Source organism: Danio rerio, chromosome 12, assembly GCF_049306965.1.
Source record: "Danio rerio strain Tuebingen ecotype United States chromosome 12, GRCz12tu, whole genome shotgun sequence".
Lineage (NCBI taxonomy): Eukaryota > Metazoa > Chordata > Actinopteri > Cypriniformes > Danionidae > Danio > Danio rerio.
The window spans coordinates 31,028,582-31,043,204 of NC_133187.1; the positions used below are offsets into that span (position 1 = coordinate 31,028,582).

General features: G+C 38.1%; 1 protein-coding gene across 3 annotated transcripts in view; it reads left to right on the top strand.

Annotated features, from left to right (window-relative positions):
- Positions 1-11,960, top strand: part of adgra1a (adhesion G protein-coupled receptor A1a) — an 84,492-nt gene extending 72,532 nt beyond the window's left edge. For all 3 annotated transcript variants that reach the window (XM_021480357.3, XM_073918546.1, XM_073918547.1), the window contains 3 exons: positions 5,049-5,200; positions 7,147-7,242; positions 7,409-11,960. In XM_021480357.3, coding sequence (XP_021336032.2) covers positions 5,049-5,200; positions 7,147-7,242; positions 7,409-8,858 — 1,698 coding nt within the window. In that variant the 3' untranslated portion in view covers positions 8,859-11,960. The remainder of the gene's footprint in view (positions 1-5,048; positions 5,201-7,146; positions 7,243-7,408) is intronic.
- Positions 11,961-14,623: the final 2,663 nt, after the last annotated feature.

Genomic DNA, 14,623 nt, shown 5'->3' on the forward strand with positions numbered 1-14,623 from the left:
TGTGTGCTACAACATGTGAAAACTGGATAATGAAAAGAACATTTAAAAAACAACTCATGTAAACCCCATAATAGTATTATTGTCGTATTCAGATTAAGGCAAATCATTAGATTACTGATGTCCATGTAAATGTAGTCACAAGCCCCAACCCTAGAAAAAAAAGGTGTTCACTGATTTTGATCACAGCCTTTACACAGGTTATTAGTCAGCTAATGGAATGTTTATTGCATTATGCAATTCTTGCATTCATGCTGCTAACAAACAAATGATCAAAACAAATATATTATCTATAATTTAAATATATAAAATATGAATTGATGTGTACTTTAAACTTTAATTATAAAAATTTATCTTAAATTTTATCATTTATCTTAAAATGAAATGAACTAACAGAAAGTTATACCAGAATTGGTTTTAAGTGAACCAGGCCTGGGCGGTACGGTGGCTCAGTGGTTAGCACTGGCACCTTACATCAAGAAGGTCACTAGTACGAGTCCCAGCTGGGCCAGTTGGCATTTTTGTGTAGAGTTTGCATGTTCTCCCCATGTTGGTGTGGGTTTCCACCACAGTCCAAAGACATGAGATATAGGTGAATTGCAGTCTGTGAATTGAATGAATTTAACAGGCTGTGTGTGTGTGTGAATGCGAGAATCTATGGGGTGTTTCCCAGTACTGGGTTGAGGCCGACAGGGCATACACTGTGTAAAACATATAGTGGAATAGTTGATGGTTCGTTCTGTGGCAACCCCTGTTAAATAAGGGACTAAGCCGAAGGAAAATGAATGAATGAACTAGGATGATGTGTTATTTCACCACTGCCTTGCATTTCTTTTCGAAGTGTGTAGCAAAAAATAGACAAACAGTCTGATGTAGACATGAATGTGTAACCAAATGATGCCATTATACCTAGTACTGTCTCTACATTGTGAAGTATATTGAGAAAAAGTTTTACAACAACAGAAAAAAATTTAATTTTATTAATAAGAAACCTGAATAACAACTTTCTTCAAAAATATTGAACATCATAAATGTTTTAAACATTTATAACAATATTAAAATCTACCAAATAAGCATATTAGAAAGAATACCTGCTAAAATTTCAGCATTGCAATGAACAGAAAACAAAATGCTGTTTTAAATTGAAGTCACAGTTCATAATATTACTGTTCTGTGTAGTTTTTATTAAATGCAGCCTTGTTTAGAGTAGGACTTTCAAAAACATTAAAAAAGTTTTACAGACCCTTAGCTTTACCTGTAGTAATCGTGTATGCTTCTACTGAGTTGAAGTGTTTTTAAATCTGAAAGCTGTTTCATCTTATATATACAGCAAGATTCCAGACTACAGGCCATATGCCTTCAGTGCTTCAATCAGAAAATTATCATGAAACGAAAATACTTTTGTGCACATATAAAACAAATATGATGGCTTTAATACAGACTTTATTAGATGACTTTATTACAGTTTTTTTCAATGGCAGTATGGGCCAACCTACATTTTCAGGTCAAAGTTTTTCGATGGGTTTTAGTATTTGCTGTAATGGTAGATTGAGAGGATTTAAGACCCTTAAACCTGCTTTAAGATAAAACACAACTGTGTAAACGTTTGGGTAAAGTTTGTTGATATTGAGCGTACATGTCTGGTCTCTTGATGTATTCAAGGCTAGATCATTTATATAAAACTGCTTAAAGAATCTTCTATTTTCATTATATTATCAAAATAAAAAACACAATTCATAAATTTGATCTTTGTCATTTCAGGTCTACATACACATTTTTATTGAAAAAACACGACAGGGATTCTCAGCATGTTATAATTCACATCCAGTGCCCCATATAAATGTCACATATATCATATATATAATAGATGTGTGGGTTGGTTGGATGGATGCAGTAAGTGCATTGGAGCAAAGAGGACAACAGCATGACCTCACTGTCTGAGGAGGACTACCTCAATCTCCCCTTCACTGCATCCTTTCTCATATACACACACAGACACACACACACACACACACACAGTGTTCGAAATGACATAGTATTAGTGCTGCACGATATTGGAAAAATCTAACATTGCAATATTTTTTATTCTGCGATATATATATTGCGATATGACTACAATTTCGCTAGATAAGAAAATCTACTGTATTTGAAAGAATTTATAACTTTTTGATTGATTGGGATGTTTCTGTTGTGTAATGCACAAAATATAATAAACTACAAATCTACAAGCATAGATACAGTCAATAAAGCAAAAAATACAAATGAAATAAACAGCGTTTTATTGTGTTCAGAGAAGTTGAACTGTATTTTGGTGTACAGAAATTGAATAATCAAATGTAAAATAATATTGCATAGTCTTAATTTTATAAACATTTCACTAACTTTGATCATTATTAATTTGTCAGTGTTACAAATGGTACAATTTGTTATGCCTGAAGGCTTTTTAAACCCTCACACAGTCACAGGCCTCAAAAAACACTTGCGCAATGATCAATTATAATCCAGACTCAACATTGCATATACTCGTGATGTAACTATTGCAAGTGGTCACATTGCGATATCAATGCTAAAACGATATATTGTGCAGTCCTATAATACTACTTTGTCTGCAGTAGCCAGCATGCAAATTTTCCGCATGCATGCAGTACCCGAAATACCCACTATATTTTCTCTTCTAACTCAAATTAGTAAACAAGCTGCATTTGAATGAAATACTACCATGCAACTTGTACTAATTGGCAGCATGTAATATGTGCACTATATATCGCATGCAAATTTTCTATATGTGTGATGTCACACAGAGGGTACAAGTGAAACAAGACAAAAAATAAATAATTGCTCAGCCGACGTACCACTATGGTGCAAAGGTGCGTTTATTTACAGTGCAAAAAGTGTCCAATCCAAAAATCCCAAAAATAAAGTGGACAAAATATATATACAAAATAAACAAACAACAAAACAAACAAAAAAAATATAAGACATAAATTAACTAAATAAATATATACAAAATATTTGCTTTCCAGAATTAAAACTTTCCAACCAACCAAACCTTTACGCCACTACTTACACCTCCAAACTCCTACAACTCCTGGATCACCTACTACTGCTGCTGAAATCTGATGTATGCATCAGATTTCCCTGAGTGATATTTCATCTTGAAAGTAAGTGTGTTTATTTGGCTTGAGTGGACAGGAAGGGGAGAACATATAATATTCAGGCTACATGAGTTATTTCTTCTAAAAAAGAAATGTATGTAGCTGTTTTCCAAGTGTAGCTGTCATCTAATATCATAATTTGTATAGCTCTTTCATTCACTTGAATCTAAGTGATATGTTAAAACGAAACTATGTTCAAGTTTTAATACATTCAAGGTAAAAGCGATAGATGAAAACATTAGAAGCAAGCACAGTGTATATGCACTCTCGGATCACTATAGCATCATAGTGCTGCTTAAACACAGTTAAGTATATTCACTTAGTGGTTGAAACCAATGTACAGTGTTTTTTAATAGATGCTCGCCAAAAAGTGTAGATTTGGAGACGTTTCTAGGGATCATTGCTAATTTGTTAGACTTGACCCGTGCTGATTTATCACACCTGTAATTCAACTTTTTATTTTAAGTTGTGAAGACTTGCAGTGCAGGCATGTCATGTGACAACATTGTAGTAAAAAAAGTTTGCATACAGTGGTCCAAAGTTCCCCTTAGAATCTGGTGTAAAGAATGTAATTCTCCACTACTTGAAAAACAGTCTAGACTGATTAAATGAGTAGCTTTTGACCCTGACTTTAAACCAGCTAAAATCGATGGGAGGTTTCAAGCTTGGTATAGGCTCGGCATCACTACATTTAGCTTGATTTCCTCAAATGGGGAATTAGATAGCTTCCAGAAAATCTCAGATATGTATGGTCTGGACAAATGTGATTTCTTTAGGTACTTGCAAACCAGGACCTATTTTAATAGCGAGATTAGATGCTCAGAGAACCATCCCCCCAATTTAATTGACTTAGTTATTGACATCTACAAGAACAAAGACAATAGAAGACTTGTTTCAAAATTGTATTCTGCCATCCGATCGACCAAGGAAGAATCAACAAATTACATCAGACTAAAATGGGAGAGAGAATCCAACCTAGTTATCTCAGAGGAAGATTGGTTGAATATCTGCTCAGTACAGGCCACCTCTTCCAATTCTGGTATGTGGAGCGATTTTTGCTGGAAGAATCTTACCAGATACTTTATAACCCCAAAATTAACATACATGCAAACACAGGAGAAGGAGAGGGGGCAGTGCTGGAGGAAATGTGGAGAAGACTTGGCAAACCACTTTCACATATTTTGGAGTTGCCCAGCCATTCAGTCATATTGGAAGGACGTAAAGCAAGTAATACGTAATATTTTTGGTGATGATGTGGATCTTTATTTTACAACAATTTATTTCTCCTTAAAAGAAATAAAAATTAAGTATAAAAAAAAAGTTTGCATAGTGTATGCGCTGTACATTTCGCCCCATGGAGACTTCCATTCATACAAATGTGGCAGACAAGAAATGCAAGCTCGCTGCATTGCAAAGTTTAAGCTGGTGAACTCTGACCTGCGAAATTGCATCACGTGATTGCGTGAGACCAATACATGACTTCTCAGTACAGAAAATTAAAATATGGAGCAATTGCTTTTGCTTTTTAATGTCTAATCATTTTGTTTTCCCATTACTGAGTTGTGCCTGGAAGGCCATCCTCTGCGTAAAACATATGACAGAATAGTTGGTGGTTCATTCCGCTGTGGTGGCACCTGATAAATATGGGACTAAGCTGAAGGAAAATGAATGAATGAATAATCATCTTGTTTATTCATGCCACTTTTCACAGCACCATACAACAGAATTTTGCATGCTCAAACTCTAGTGTGACCGCAGCTTTACACACTATTCTTTAAAATTTAGTAAGCCTTATGTACTGTATACTGGGCAGCTGGCAGTAAGCAAATATGCTTAGTTTTCTGTGTCTGCTGAAGGAGCCTTTAATGTTTAATGTTTCATCTTGTTTGTTGACAGGTTGGCATTATCTTGCACTACTCCTCCCTCTCCAGCATGCTGTGGCTGCTCTTCACTGCCAGGAACGTCTGCAAGGAGGTGTCCAAGGCTCCGCCCATACCTCAGGACAGGGACCCTCCCACTCAACCACGCCCGAAAGCCACCATTTTTAGGTACACTGCATCAGCGCATTCACTGAAGGTCGACTATTGTAATTGGGAGATTGCAATGTCCAGATCTAGCCCTGGATGCTAAATCTTGTCGGGGTTTTTTGTGTGTTATTTAAACAGTCAGCTAACTGAGATGACTGATACCCGAAACCTGTTAACAGCAGGACTTGTCTGTCAAGTACTCAAAACAGTCTTCTATCAGCCAGAATGTTGACTGAGAAAAGACAGAGAAGAGCAGAAGGAGGAAAACTGTTGCAAGTCTGACCAGCACAAATCCAACAAGTGATAATAGAACACAACAAGCAGTAGCTATGGATCATTACTGCTTCACAAGATCATCCTCTGAGGTTGAAAGCCTCGAAATAGAGACATTCTTTTATGAAGGGGCATCGCTGGACCCCACATACAAAGGCATGTGCCCCAGTAAAAGTTGCCAGTGCCCCAGTAAATGCTTTGAACGCAATAAGTTTTGCAAGTCGACAAAACTAATGTTTAAGTAATATGGTGATGATCTTATTTTGACTAAACATGGCTCCTGTAAGAAGTTTTTCTATGAAGTATAAAGGAGAGATGATGAGTCAGAGAGGTGAAACTTAATAACAATAATTCTCAGCCATCAGAGTCAGGTCTGTGATGGAATAGTAGTTTTTCAATGTTACTAGCCACTCGCTATTTTCACTAGCCAGTTTTTTGTTGGGAAAATATATTTTATATGCATTACTTTGGCATGCTAAAATGACTTGATTTAAATTTTGTGCTATGTCCACATGCCTCCTTGTTCATTTCACTTTTTTGTGTGTTGTGACCTTGCTCAATGAGCATGAGTAAATAGGTTGTGGTTTCATAGTGTCGCATTGCAGTTAGTTTTATTAGTCTAGTTTTATTAGTCTAATCACAATTAGTCTTTTTAGGACTCAACACTAAAGATTTAAAATTGTTGTCTCTGGCCTCACCAAACTAAAAATTTCCTTGCCACAAATTTTAAATAATAGATCAAAACAAGCTAAATATAATTTTTATTCAACAAAAATGTTCTTTAAAAAAAACAGTTGACTTTTTAAAAAAATTATCTAATGTATCTAAAACTTTACACAGAAGCCTGTACTTGCTAAAAAATCCCAGATCACCAGTTCACATAAATTCTAGATAAATGGAGAGTTAATCTCGTATTAAAATAATGTCATTGTACAGGATGATAATTAAACCATATTAACAAAAATAACTATGAACAAAAGAAAGCTGGTGAAAAACAATACATGTGCGACAATGAAAGGATGATCACATGCACACCTTGTAACGTTAGGCTCATTAATAAATCTGTTCAAAGAATGGCTAAAGTGAAAGCAGCAACAGCAGAAATTATCACACCAGCTGTGTTTTCAGGCACGGTTGCTTCACGCAAGGAAACGGGACATTTAGAGCTTTTAAACACTTAGAGGGGTAGATATGGTATGCCGTTGGGGGGTGGGGGGGTCCTACTACATCTCTTTTGAAAGTATAATAATAAAATAACAATTGTTATTGTTAATATTAATTGTATTGTTTTTGATCATTTGTAGCTGTTATTTTACTATTAAGATTTATTTATTTATTATTTATTTATGCTCACCAGTGCTGCATTTATTTGATCAAAGATAATGTAAAAAGTGTATTGTGAAATATGTAGTTTCCATAGCAGTCTTCTCTGTGTATTGCACTTGTGCTCAATGTTTAGAGAAACTCAATTCATTTTACTTTAAAGATACTATTTGTATAGAAACCACAGAAGGTGAGCAATTGGTCAGTATATTGAGATTTGATCAAATCCTAATAACAAAAATGACATAAATTATTTTTTGACAAACATTACCCTTTTATTCTTCATAAAAAAGTGGCAGAAACATCATAAAAGGAACATTTCTTCAACACAGTGTAAATCTGTTCTCACTTAATTTCTCTTCCTTTGGCAGGTTTTATCTTGTCAGTGGTGGGGTCCCGCTAATCATAGTCGGCGTTACAGCTGCTGTTAACTTGGATAACTACGGTAGCAGAGATGACGCCCCTTAGTAAGTATCACATTTACTGCCACTGTCAACTGTAACATTTTTAGTCAAATCACCGATTCCGGGAGATGTTTCCTGATTAATGCTATAAATTACCATGAGCTCTGTAATTAGATGTGGAGTGGTGACTACACTGTCACTTTAATCACTGTTTCTGTCTGTGCTGCAGCTGTTGGATGGCCTGGGAGCCCAGTCTGGGGGGCTTCTACGGACCAACTGCCTTCTTGGTCTTGGTAATGTGCATCTACTTTCTGTGCACATACGTACAGCTAAAGCGGCATCCAGAGCGCAAGTACGAGCTCAAGGCTATGACTGAAGAACAGCAGCGTCTGGCTGTGGCTGAAATTGGCCACTGTCACGCAGTCAGCGGAGAGCCAGGTGAGCACGGCGATCACACTGGCTGCACGGCCATCACAGCCTCAATGCTGGCCAACGAGCACTCGTTTAAAGCTCAGCTTAGGGCCACCGCCTTCACGCTCTTCCTCTTCCTGGCCACCTGGGTTTTCGGAGCACTTGCTGTATCACAGGGCCATTTTCTAGACATGATCTTCAGCTGCCTGTATGGAGCCTTTTCGGTCACATTGGGGCTTTTTTTGCTCATTCAGCACTGTGCAAAACGTGACGATGTGTGGCACCGCTGGTGGGCTTGTTGTCCTAATAAACCAAAGGTGGAGGTCAATGGGGAAGCAGCGGGGAATGCCATTCCAACTACACAAAGTCACAGCCATACGCCATCTCACGGGCAGAATCAAATCCACTGCCAGGTTGACTCATCCTGTTTGGGGAAACCTCTGCTCTCCCCACACCTCTCACCCCACTGCAAGTTGGGTAGCCTCCCCTCTACCCAGAACCACACAAGCACCTGCTGTGCCACTCTACACAGTCCTTCTTCTCTAATCGGGAGCTCGACTCGCCCCCAATCCCTCCCGGATGAACTGCCCCGGCCAACCCTTCCCCTTCAGAGCTGCCTGAAGGACAGATCTAAGACTCGCTCCTTCAACCGACCTCGGCCCTGCCTCAGGGACTACTCCTACCACATGACCTCCACCAGCATGGACGGAAGCGTCCACAGCTCCCACCTGGACAGCCCCCACAGCGTGCACCTGGACAACCCTCTGACCTGCCACACATCACACCTGGACACCCAGCTGTCATGTCATAGCCCTCATCCGGACAACCAGCTGCGCTGCCCGAGTCCCAGTCCTCACCTCGAGACTCTAGCCTCGCACGGTCTCCACGACAGCCTCTCCTGCCATAGCGCACACTTGGACAGTCAGCTCTCCTGCCACAGACACATGTGCTGTGCCAAAGCAGACCCGTTCTCGAGCATATGCTGCCCTAATGCTGACCCATTTGTCAGCCCTTGCCAGGCAGAGGATCCAGACATGGGATCGTTGATGTACAGTTGCGCCAAAATGGCAGATAAAGAGGACGAAAGCATGCTGCATTTGGATATAACCCCTCCACGAGTGAGCCATGCCACGCTCGGCAGGAAAGGCACCCTCAGCCGGAGAGGGACACTGAGCCGGAACAGTAGTCAACATGAGGATTACGCAATTACGTCTGACTCCACAGGTAACATTAGGACTGGGCCTTGGAAAAACGAGACAACCGTGTAGGCCTGTGAATGACTAACCTGTTTCTCTCGCCTGAGCTAAACTACTGTGTAGTCCCAGGGCTATTACCCAAAGGCCCTCTCTTGTCTGAGCTAAGCTACTGTGTAGTCCCTTTGCTGTGACTTCCCTCTCTCACCCGTCCCATACACCTTCTTCTCTTCCCCTTTAAAGAGGGTTGAACCTCTGCTTACCTCTTCTCAGACTTCATTTCATGTTTCATCCCAGCTCCATTGGGTTTGTCCTTTTGCCATTTCGATATGGCAGCAAAGATCCCATGCCATACATTTTAATTTGGACGATCTTTTATAATCAAACTGATTTTTGTACATGTGTTTTTGGGTATGGTTACAAAATGTGCAACTATGTCGTTGTGGATGTGTGTGTGTGTGTGTGTGTGTATGCGTGAGTGTGTGTGTTAAGTAGGTGAGAAAGAGTAGAGTGCATGTGTTTGTGTCTATTTGCATGTGACAACATGCTTGTGTGTGTATATACTGGATAGCAAGATTTCCATTTGTGCAGATGAGTCCTCTTTATTAGAGCCAAAATCTCCCACATTTCTGTTTTGCATTTCAGGAAAAAAATAGAAGAAGAAAATGCATTGCCAAGTGTGAAAAAGCAGCACTTAATTAGATTTTCACTTTTAAAGAAACTGTGAATTATCACTAAGGTAATTAAGAGTAATCGGTGAACATAAATGTGAGTTAAATGTGCCAAACAGTACAATAATTAAAAAGCAACTTTAAAACTGAGATATGCCCTGAATACCTGCTCTGTGAAATGTGGATAATGATGTGTGGTTGTCATAAGGTTTTTTTTTTTCATCTTCAGACATAAAAACAGCAAACAAATAGTCTCCCTGTGTTTCCATGGTGACAAATCATGAAGAGAGGTGCCCAGTCAGAACTGCACATGCGATGTATGCACATATAGTGTTTAGTTACTGGCAATGATCAGTTCAAGTCAATGGCCTTACAGAACCCATCCGTTTTGCATTGATCAAATGTCTTATGTTGCACTAAAGCATTAATGCATGTTTGCCATAATGAAGCAATCATTTACACGCCTAATGAGCTACATACGTTCATGTGATTGACAGGAAAGCTTTTTCGCTTACTGGAAACACTCATGATATTTATTCTGAGCCAAAAACAGAGGGCTTTACTTTCTACATTTGAAGAAAGGAGACTCATTAACGGTTTTTATCACTGTGCCAACTCACCGTGCTCACAGGTATTGTCAGATTTTTAACATAATGGATCTCATCTGTCAAACGAGCAGTGGGTAAATGAAGACAAAAGGGAAAAAAGTGTCTGTGCCAACTCGTATTGTAAGTAATTACTGAGCTCATTGATTAATACACAGTAAATCAAGAGTAAAATAGAAGCTGAGCACTAAATCGCACATACAGTAGTACGCTGGGAAATATGAGGCCAAATGCTTACAATATTAAAATGTGATTGTTTTTTAGTCATGAATCTGATCGTAAATACATATAATTTAGGAACGTTTTGACTTTACCTCAAGTAAAATAGTTCATATTCGGTTTTGTTCTTCATTTAATTGAACTCATTATGTGAGTTGGCTATTAAAAGTAATTGTTTGAATCGGCCCAAATAGTAAAATCATAATATAATAATTTGTCGTATAAGGTTCTATCCGACATTTTTGTCAAAATTGAGTTATTGACATATTCTTTTTAAATGACAATTTATTTACATTATGGGATGTTTTTTAAAAGTTGTTTACATTTTAATACTTTAGTTAACAAACAAATGTTACACACGTACTGTTTGCTATGTGAAATGCAAAAACTTTAAAACTCAATATCTCAAAATCCTTCAGAACGCAGATAGAACCTTATAATTGCAAGGTGATACATTAATTATTCCTTATATTTATAATGCGCTTGTCTGGACACTGAAAGCGCTTCACACATTTTTCGGGGGAATCTCCTCATCCACCACCAGTGTGCAGCATCCACCTGGATGACACACCAGCAGCCATATTGCACCAGAACGCACACCACACACCAGCTGATTGGTGGAGAGGAAAAAGAGTGATAAAACCAATTATGATATTAGAATGGTTAGGAGGCCATGATGGACCGAGGTCTGTGGGACATTTGGGTAGGATGCCGGAGTTAAACCCTTACTCTTTTCAAAGGACATCCTGGGATTTTTAACGACCACAGAAAGTCAGGTCTCATCCGAAAGATGGTGCTCAATGAGCTGTATAGATTCCCCTTCAATATACTGGGGCATTAGGACCCACACAGACCGCAAGTTGAGCACCCCCTGCTGGCCTTACTAACACCACTTTTGGCACCAACCTATGTTTCATATGTGGTCTCCCATCTAGGTACTGACCGAGCACAGCCCTGCTTGGCTTCAGTGGCGACCATGTGAGAGTTAAAGAGAGCTAGTTGCCGGCTGTAAAAAATATATATAGTTTCGATTCTATATTGTCTTGAGATTATATTTGCAGTCAGCTTTTTCCATTTTATTCTTGATTTCAATGATAAGCGATCACAGAAATCTATCAAGATATCTATAAAAAAAAATTTGTGCTCATTTAAGGGGTGTTATAAGCACTTTTCTATACCACGTGATGGCATTCAGACTTAATACAATGTGCTATTATTATATAATCGTAACGCAAACAGAAGAGTTGTATGACACATTGGGGAAAATATCCTTGTTTTTATTGATTTTGTTTGTGAGCTCAGGGATCATGTTGCGTTTTTCACAAGTAAACCAACTGAAGATATCAATTTGCATGGAATTACCATCGCATATAGACCCCCGAGTGTGCCACCAGATTAAATATTTATTTTCGAAATACCCCTAACCATCCAACCCATGCAGATGTGTAGCACATGGATACTATTAAGCCCTCCCTTGGATTCCCGGAGGAAGTGAAATTTGTCTAGCTGCCAGATTTACCATGTGTTGTGATTTATCTTCACCCACACGACCCACCTGTCATTTATGAGAGAAATACATTATTTTGGTCAGTACATGTGATTTGTGGTCTGACCTGACCCAAAGCCAAATTATAATTTTTTTTACATGTCACAATTTCCAATAAATGTATTTTATCACCTGATGCTGTGGTCCCCTTTCTGTCTTTTAGAGGCATCGAAGTAGTGATCGAAAATTCAATGCATAATGCCAAAAACGTAGCCTGCTGGGTGCTTTCATAACTAGCTCTATTTTTCATCCCGTCCATTCTCAGTGTTGTGTGAAGGCCAGAGTGCTTTGTCAAACTCATCAGGAAGAAAAGCCATCGCCTTCGCCTTGAGTCGGGCGTATGCTCATCGTGGCCGCGTCTCGGCTCTTGCTTGACAGTCTTCAGAGCTGCAGGGTCTGCACGATTGTTTATTCATCAGTCCTCCCCGTTCTGCAGCTGATCCCTTCTCACGCATTCTGTTGTCAAGGACTCTGACATCATCTCGCAACTGTAGGAACCAAGAGATGATGAAGAACTGTCAGCCTGTCCTCACTAAACCACAGTTTTGAGCCTCCCAAGCCTCCAACAGCTGTGTGAGGTTACATGGGAACTTTTCAATGTTTTATAATGAACATTTGCTGCAACACTTAGTTGCCCACAATAATTCTAGGCTAGAAGACTTCTTGAAGTGCACAAAACCCCTTTATATTTAATGAAAGAGGCCTACTTTGCAACAAGAATTCAGATCAAGAAGGAAAGGAGAAGAATGCGGGGGCAAACATAGGTCGTTCATTAAAGTGGAAGACAAACAGCCAAATGCATTCAGGCTACACTAATTTGCACGGTTAAATGGGATTAAGCAATGTCGCGTTCATTGCGAACCCATCGGGTGTTGTCGTTAAAATGTTCTGCGGAAACTTCGCTTTCAATCGCATCACAAGCTCAGGGACGCTGCTCCTCACTCCCATCTGCTGGTGCATTTCAACACTGTCAGACAGAATACAGGCTTGACAGGCTCAGGTCAGGCAGTCATTTGGGCTTGACTTGTGTTTGAGTCTGTTTTGTCTCAAGGCTCTGGCAGTATTAATCTTTTCATTGAAATTGCTGATGAGTGTTTTTGTTATTAATGGTGTTTTTTGCCAATGATAATGATTTTCTAAAATGGAAGCTTGTAAGTGTTTACAAGCCTCTGATAACTGTATTACACTGTAAAACTGTTTTGTTTATGGGTTAAAGAAAGGAATAGTTCATCTTAAATTAGGAATATGTTTCTAATTTGGCTTTTTGCTGTGATCTTTTTATTAGCAGAACATTTAACGAAGATTATTTGCTGAAACTGCGGCGCTTTGCTTTTTATAAATGCAATTCACTGGCTACTAGAAGTTTAAGAAAAGGTAAAAACATACTAGTCAGCTTTTCTATCCATTCTCTAGCCTGTCCTATCAGTAAAAATAATAATAAATAAATAAATAAACAAACAAAAAAACTTACAGGCAAAACAAAATTATTACCATGGCTCTTTATATATTATTATACATTGAGGTCTTGAAGTGGTAGTTCACTAAAAACTTAAACTTAGGTCAGCAATTACTGACACTTCACTTATCAAAAACCTGTTTGAGTTTTTACTTTTTTCTGTTGAACACAAAAGAAGATATTTTGAAAAATGTTGGAATGCGGCAACCATTGACTTCCATAGTAATTTTTAAAATGGTCACTGGTTTCTAACATTTTTGAAAGTATCTTCTGTTCAACCGAGAAAAGAAACTCTTAAAGGTTTGGAAACACTTGAAGGTGAGGAAACCAGTTTTTTGAGTGACCTATCCCTTTAAGAATCTGAACATTATTAACTGCATTATTACCCTTAACCTATAGCCTCAGAAAATGCTCATTTTAGCCATTTTGCTTAAGACCTCAACATATCTTCAATATGTTTTAATATGATTGAATATGTTTTATTTAATTTTAACTTGAAAATTTGACTTGAAGTTTCTGAATCATATAGTGACCACAGTTTTAGCTGCGGTGTACTTCTTCAGTGTTCTACATGAATGAAAATTAACAGCAAATTTTCATTTTTGGGTGAACTATCCCTTCAACAAGCTCAAATATTAATCATTTATTTAATGCACATTTTCTTTAAAACAGACAAAAATTCTCGGGGCATAGGAACCACTATAATTGGGGTTTTGTATTTTATAATGGTGTTTTATGCACAACAATTTCAATACTCTTTTTAAAAAGCTTCTGGTTCAGGTTCTTTGTATTTTGCTATGCTTTTGTTTGTATTCATTTAAAATGTGGAGCTGATGGTTTGATCAAAGAATAACCAAAAATAACCATAACATTTCAAATCATCCTTTAATCATTTCTCTTGTCCTGAACGACTTATAAATTTAGTGCAAGAGAACTGTCTGTTAGCTGACTACCTTATTATATTGACTGATAAACACTTTTTCCGACCAGCAGATATTTTGAGATCAGTTCATATTCAGCATAGCTGCTTGCTTTAGCTGTGGGTGGGACAAATAATGTGTGAATGCTAATCAACATTGGCTTCTGTTTATCTTTTAACACATTAGCACTGATTGTATGCAGTGTGCCTTCATGTGGTTTTCACCCAACACAATCCAATCAGTTCATGATGGACTTAATTAAAGGGATAGTTTATCCAAAAATGAACACACTGCTACTGTTTACTCACCTTTCACTTGTTCAGAACCCATATGATCTTCTTTCTTCTGTACATCTGTACAGGAGATATTTTGATAAATTTGGTAGCTGGCACCAGCAGTGTTTTTTTTTATTATTATTTTATA